Genomic DNA, 7,084 nt, shown 5'->3' with positions numbered 1-7,084 from the left:
AAATAGCATCTTCGCCAGCCCCCACCTGCAGGCCCTCCCCAGCCAGTTCCACCTGGAGCCCAGCCCAACAGCTCCCAGCTGCAGCCCTGCCCTCTCCTACCTGCACTGCCCCTCCCAGCCCAGGCCCGCACCTTCCGGACCCTGGCCTGGCTAAGCGGGCCAGCAGGGGTCCCCAGCCTCTGGGCTCTGATGCCCGACGACCTGAGGTGGTGCTGATGGGCTAATAATGAAGTGCGCAATGAATGTAACGTGCTCGAATCATCCCGAAACTGCCCTCCCACCCCCACCCATGGGAAAGTTGTCTTCCACGAAACAGGTCTCTGGTGCCAGAAAGGCCGGGGACCCCTGGAAGAAGCGGGCACGAGGCAGCCTTTGGCCTCCCCCTGGGGGTGTACCTCTTCTCAGGTTCCCTCCCACCACCAGGGGGCAGAGAAACACTGCAGAAAGGTGGGAGGCAGCCAGCGCAGGGCGGAGCTTCACCCTCCAGTCTGCGCAAACCCCTTTCCTGCCCCTGCCCTGTGCTCAGACGTGGGGAGCACTACCTGAGATCCTGAGGCACCCCCAGTCTGACTGTGGAAGGAGGAAGAATCACTACGTTTTTATAAGCTTTTATTATGGTATACGGGCTTCTCTGGTGGCTCAGACTGTAAAGAACCCGCCTGCCAATTCAAGAGACCCGGGTTTGGTCCCTGAGTTGGGAAGATCCCCTGGAGAAGGAGACAGCAACCCTCTCCAGTATTCTTGCCTGGGAAATCCCATAGACGTGCAGAAGAGTAAACAAGCATAAAACCAGGGAGAAATGAACACGGGGGTTGACAGCGCCCCCAGAGGAGCCTAATTTGTGGAAAAGTGGAACTTCTGGATAGCTAGGCCCTCACAAGGACGCTTCCTGTCACCCTCGCAATAGTCTTGCAATATCAGCGTTTATCCCCATTTCATGGGTTCAAGAACTAAAGCTCCTTCCCCATATTCCCCTCCTCCATACCCCCCTGGCCTCTCAGAAGCCCCATCCTCAGAGCTTGCTCACCAAGGGACAGCCTGGATTTAAATCCTGGAGGTGAAGGGTTTGGGGACATCCTCCCCACCAACGCCCAGTAAACGGAATGACAGAGCCAGGTGGCTCGGCATCCTGCCCTGCCTGGAATCCAGCGCTTCTCAAAAAGTAGGAGTCAGAATTATGGGCAGAGGGACTTCTGTGGCAGTCCAGTGCTTAAGACGTCATCTTCCAATGGGTTCAAGCCCTGGTCAAGGAACTAAGATCTCACATGCCTCCTGTCCAAAGAAATAAAACATAAAACAGAAGCAGTTTTGTAACAAATTCAGGAAAGGCTTTAAAAATGGTCCACATCAAAAAAAACCTTTAAAAAGAAATCATGGAGAGAACATGATGAAGACAGGCACCCCAACTGCCCAGGCAGGGTGTTAACATTTGTGTGTCCATGGGATGCTTCAGTCATGTCTGACTCTGTGCGACCCTAAGGACTGCAGTCCACCAGGCTCCTCTGTCCGTGGTTAGCAGTGTAGGGATGGAGCTGACCGCTTCAGATGAATGCTTGGTAAAATAACCATAACCAGAAGAGAAACAGATGAGTAGTTTAAGAAAATGCAGCTTGCCTTGAGGGCATTGTGCTAAGTGAAATAAGCTGATCACAACAGGACAAACGGTGTATGGTTCACTTACAGGGTGTTTCTAGAGGAATCAGAGGCAGATGGTGGGACGGTAGTTGTCACGGGCTGAAGGAGCAGGGAATGGGGAATTGTTTAATGCGTACAACGTTTCAGTTTTGCAAGACGAAAAAGTTCAGGACATCTGTTTCATAATAATGTGAATGAACACTCTTAACAAAGTGCACACTTAAAAATAGTAAAGATGGCACATTTTGTTACATATTTTTACCACGATTGAAAATTTTTTCACAAATTAAAGAAAGGAAGGGAGGGAGAAAAGAAGGAAAAGGAAAGAATGGAGCGGCTTCTCCGATGGCTTGGTAAAGAATCTGCCTGCAGGAGACTCGCGTTTGATCCCTGGTCCGGGAAGATCCCACTTGCTGCTGAGCAACTAAACCTGTGCTCCAGAGCCTGGGAGCCCCAACTACCGAGCCCACGTGCCGCAGCTACTGGAGCCTGCTCACCCTCGAGCCTGTGCTCTTCAGCAAGAGAAGCCACCACAATGAGAAGCCTGCACACCGCAACTAGGGAGACCCCCACTTGCTGCAGCAGAAAAAAAGCCTGCACAGCAAGAAGACTCAGCACAGCCAAAAATAATAAATATTTTCTAAAAGATCCTTATCTGCAAAGTCCCTTCAAAAAAAAGAAAAGAAGGGAAAGAAATGCAGTTTGCTTGAAAGGCAGACTTAAGAACAGGGAAGGGAGGGTGGAGGGGGTTGGGGGGTGAGGTGGAGAGAGGTGGGATGGAGCTGGGTGACGGCGGGGTAAGCAGGGGCCTCAGTCCCCTGTCCTGCTGCCCCAGATGGCCCCCAATCCACCCCGAGCTGGGTGTGGGGGTTGTGTAGACAGAACCAAACAGACCCACTCAGGGCCTGCAAAATCCCTGAGAACAACCCCTAGCTCTGCTCAGTCTTCACTGGAGAGCAGCTCCCCCACCCCTAGAGCAGAGGGCACAGTGCCCGGGGGGAGGGGGCCCAGGGGGGTGGGGGAGGGGCACGGCAGGTTGGGGGTGCGGTAGGTGGGGCGGTGTTCCTTCCGTCTGAGCACAGGGCTGAGCAGACCACAGGCCCTGCCCTCCCGAGCATCCAGGCTGGCTGAGGCGCACAACTACACACCTGAACACCTTCCCTTCCCGGGTCTTCAGAAGCTAACATTTCCTGAGCACCTACTGTGTACAGGTGCTGAGCTAAGCCTTTACTTGAATTGACTCACTAATTCTCAGTACCACCCTACTCAGCGGGGGCCCATGACAAAGCCCCATTTTACAGACCAGGAAACTAAACTCCAGAGAGGTAAGCCACATCGGGCCCTTAACTGTCAAACTACACTGCCCTCCGGTGTATCCTGCCGGACAGTCAGAACGCCCGCAGTAAGACCCAGCATACTGCAGAGGTGGCCCTATGCCGAGTTTGGAAGGACAAAATAGAGTTAGCCAGATGACACTCTGAGGCCTACGAGGATCAGCGTGGAGGCTGACTCAGCACGGCTGCTCACTGAGCTGTCCCCCAGGGCCTCAGTACCCCTGCTCTTTGGAAAATCACGGCACCCCCTTTCCAGCACCCTCTGCTGCTGGCTGGGCCCAGGTCGCATGTCTCCCCAGACATGCAGTCCACTCTGGGCACATAACTCATGCTCAGTGAAGACATGCTAGCTGGCCGGTGTGAAGAGCAGCGAAGCCCACCCCAGGCCACCTGTCCTCCCCCCAGACATCAGGCCACATGCTTTCTGGGGACAGGAATGAGCCCCGGTCACTACAGGCATTCTGAGGCCGGGAGACCCAGCCCAAGGATGTGGAATAAGAGCTGAGGGGCTTCCCTGGTGGCCCAGAGGCTAAGACTCCGCGATCCCAATGCAGGGGGCCCGGGTTCCATCATGCCACAACTGTGAGTTCACATGCTGCAACTTAAGATCTCGCATGTCACAACCAGGGCTCCCCAGGTGGCACTAGTAGTAAAAGGAACCACCTCCCAATGCAGGAGACACAAGAGGCGTGGTTCCATCCCTGGGCCAGGAAGATCCCCTGGAGGAGGGCACGGCCACCCACTCCAGTATTCTTGCCTGGAGAATCCCACGGACGGAGGCGCCTGCCTGGCTGCAGTCCACGGGGCTGGACACAACTGAGGCGACTCGCCACACACACGCACACACACACACGCTTCAGGGAGGAAGTGTGACCAGGGCAAGGCTGGGTCCAGCTCTCAATAGTACACAGTCTTCTCCCAAGATCAACGCTGATAACTGGAATAAGGCTGGAGCCAGCCTTCCAGAAATCCCCGCTTTCGGCTCTGCCTGGAAAAGAGCACCAACAGGGGGAGGACCAGGCTGGGAGGTGAGGTCACCCCTGCACCTTCCTCCTTCCATTTCCCAGACTCAGCCACACAACGGAAGATGAGGTCTGCCTAATAAACAGCTTTGAACACTTCCCCAGGCGTTGACTTGAGACCAGACGCTTAAGTTGTTTCTTAAACAAAACAATATTTTATTGACACATCCTCAATGTTCCGTATAAATATAAAGTGCTAAGTTTCCAAACCCCCCCAACCTCCCCGCTGCCCACAGGGCTGGGAGGAAGTGGAGGAGGGAGTGTTAAATGTCAGTTGAACACAAATAACTTTCCAGCGCCAACACAGGCGTGAAACGCTCCTGCGCACACACGCAAGCAAGAAGTTCAGACACAGCATCGGCGTCACTTCCCTGAGCCCCGGCACAGGGCTCAGGCTCCAGGCCCCGGGGTGGGCCACCCCCTAGAAAGGGGCCCTGGTTGTCACAGCTTGTTCCTTAAAGCCCTCAGGCTGCCAAGAGCTCCAACGGGGTGGTGGGACCAGTGGGAGTCGAGGGTGTAGAGTCCAGTTAGTTTCTGCCAGAGGACAGGGGAGGAGGGAGGCAGACACGCCCTCCAATCTCCTTCCAGGATGAGGATGAGGGCTGGCCCTCAACCCTCTAGCAGACGAGCACCAGGTGAGAAAGTCCAGCATCCCTGTGTTTCCAGCGCCCCCACCTGGAGGCTTCTCAAACTCCAAAGGGGCAGCTGTCCCTGAGATGGAAGGCACAGTGGGGAACTGGGGCCCCAGCTGTCCCCAGGAATCAGACAGCTTTGCGCACCTCCACCCCAGTGGAGTCAGCATGGTGGGGCCCGGCCTCAGTGACAGAGCACCTGAGTCTCAAACTGCAGCAGCTGCCCCATGAAACTGAAGTTGGGGGAAATGACTCCCCGGCGTTGCTTCACAAAGTCAAAGGCCTCATCCAGCCGCACGCGGCGACTCTGTATCAGGTACGCCAGGCAGATGGTGGCGGAGCGCGAGATGCCCGCCTGGCAGTGCACCAGCACGCGACCCCCACTGTTCTTCACTGAGTCTACAAGGGAAATGGGGAGAGGGGAGAAGCGAGGTCAGACGATGACGGAAAGGTGGGCAGAGAAGGCGACAGGTGCCCTGCTTCCTCCCCTGAAGCCCCGACAGGCCCCAGGGCTGTGGCCCGCCTCTTACCAATGAAGCCAATGGCCTCTGGGAACCAGGCACTGATCTCCACCATCTGATTGTCCTCCACAGGGATGCTCTTGTAGCGCAGGAGGCCCTCAAAGTGGTTGGGGCAGCTGGCCGAGACGTTGAGCACGGCGGTGATGCCGCAAGCCCGGAGCCCCTGCAGGTCTGACGAGTGGCTGCAGCTGCCCAGGTACAGGTAGGGCAAGATCTCCACGGGGCCGCCCTGGGCAGGAAAGAGGGACGCTGGTGAGGTCTCAGCCCTGACCCACAGGGCTTCAAGCCTTCCGGGTGGACAGAGACAGGGCAGACTGGCCTGGGCCAGAGGAGCTCTTAGCTAGGGATCACTGGTCAGGGATCAGACTCAGAACACAGAGATACACACCCACAGATACACTCTTCCCCCCAAACCCCCCAGTTACACTGCTCACAGGACATACACAGACTCACAGTGGTGCACACCAGCAACCCCTGCCAGGCACACCACAATTGTGGTACCATTTGAGAGCAGACACACACACACACACACACACACACACACAGCCCCTACGGGACAGACTGTGGACATGGACATTTGAGACCAAAGACATACACACACACATACATACATATACACACACACACAGCCCCTATGGGACGGACTGTGGACATGGACATTTGAGACCAAAGACATACACACACACATACATACACACACACACACACACACACACACACACACACATACCCTATGGGACTGTGGACGTGGACATTTGAGGCCAAAGACATACACACACTGGTGACTGTGTGTGGACATGGTGACAAGGTGACTGTGGACATGGGCACACTCCTGCGTCCAGAAATGGCAGACTACCCTGCACCGTGGGGTGGGCGGGACACTGACCACGAGCCCTTATCTCAACTCACCTGGTCATAAGAGGGAGCCCTGGAGTCCAATCGGCTGTTGTCGTTGTTGTCAGGCGTCATCGCGGGGACCGGGGACTCAGAGCACAGATCGGGGCAGCAGGCTTTAAAGCGATCGAAGCCTCCTGCAGGGAGGACCAAGACACGGTTAGCCGGAAAGGCCTGCCTGGGGTCGGACACCCGACGTCCGCGGGCAGGGGACGCGAGCGGGGGATGTGGGCCGGCAGGCCGGCGCTCACCTGGCAGGAAGCACACGGCGGTGGGTCCCGCGCGGGTCTCGTGCAGGAGCGCGGCGAGCAGCGCGTGGGCCGGGCCGTCAGGCGGGAGGTCCGCCACCGAGGCGCTGCCCTCGTCCAGCACCACGGCCCGCGCCAGCTCCCCGCGGGCCAGGCGCGCCCGTAGTGCGCGGTCTGGCAGCAGGCAGGCGAGGGCGGCGGCGGGCGGGCCCCGCGCGCGGCGGCGCAGCAGCGCGTTCCAGGGGACAGGGCGCGCGGCGCGCACGTGGCGGCGGCAGAAGGCCAGGAAGGGACGGCAGTCGAGCACCAGCGTGCGCTCAGCCTCCCGAGGCTCCCGCAGCAGCGCGCCCAGCGCCGCGCAGTCCAGCTCTCGCGCCGCCTCCAGCCCCATGTTGGCCCTTGGTAGCCTCCTTTCCCCTCTTCCCGTTCCTCTTCCTCTCCTTCCCCCTCTCCCTGCGCGCGCTCCCCGGGCTCTCGCGGCGGCCGCACTGCCCCAGCCGTCTGTTCTGGCACCCTCTCCAGCGCCGTGGTTTAAGTAGCCGTGGGCCGGCCTCCCGGGTCGCCAAACAAGGGCAAAGCAGGAAGGCGCCGGTGCCGCCCCCGCGGTCTCACGCGGTGCGCAGGCGGGGCGGGCCAGGACTGGGGCAGGCTCGGGGGAGGGATGCGCTGGTAGAGGAAGCCGGGGACCAGCTCCGCAGGGAAGGTGTTTGCCCAAATACCCCCTCCCACCTTGGCGCCCCAGGGCTCTTTCTGAGAGCTCCCACCCCTCGACCTCACTCTGGGCCTTGATGCCCCTTG

General features: G+C 58.2%; 1 protein-coding gene across 1 annotated transcript; it reads right to left on the bottom strand.

Moving 5' to 3' along the window:
* Window positions 1-4,123: 4,123 nt before the first annotated feature.
* DUSP2 (dual specificity phosphatase 2) lies at window positions 4,124-6,794 on the bottom strand. Its single transcript, XM_086328216.1, has 4 exons — window positions 6,290-6,794; window positions 6,054-6,175; window positions 5,154-5,373; window positions 4,124-5,022 (listed from the first exon to the last, which is right to left on the bottom strand). The coding sequence occupies exons 1-4, from the start codon at window positions 6,675-6,677 to the stop codon at window positions 4,808-4,810; spliced, it is 945 nt and encodes a 314-aa protein (XP_086184342.1). The 5' UTR covers window positions 6,678-6,794; the 3' UTR covers window positions 4,124-4,807.
* Between the last annotated feature and the right edge of the window lie 290 nt (window positions 6,795-7,084).

This window comes from Bos grunniens, chromosome 11 (assembly GCF_055505025.1).
Source record: "Bos grunniens cultivar Pamir isolate PY7600 chromosome 11, Bosgru_T2T1.0, whole genome shotgun sequence".
In the NCBI taxonomy this organism is placed as follows: Eukaryota; Metazoa; Chordata; class Mammalia; order Artiodactyla; family Bovidae; genus Bos; species Bos grunniens.
The sequence above is the reverse complement of the archived record's forward strand: the minus strand, read 5'-3'. Positions and strand labels throughout refer to the sequence as shown.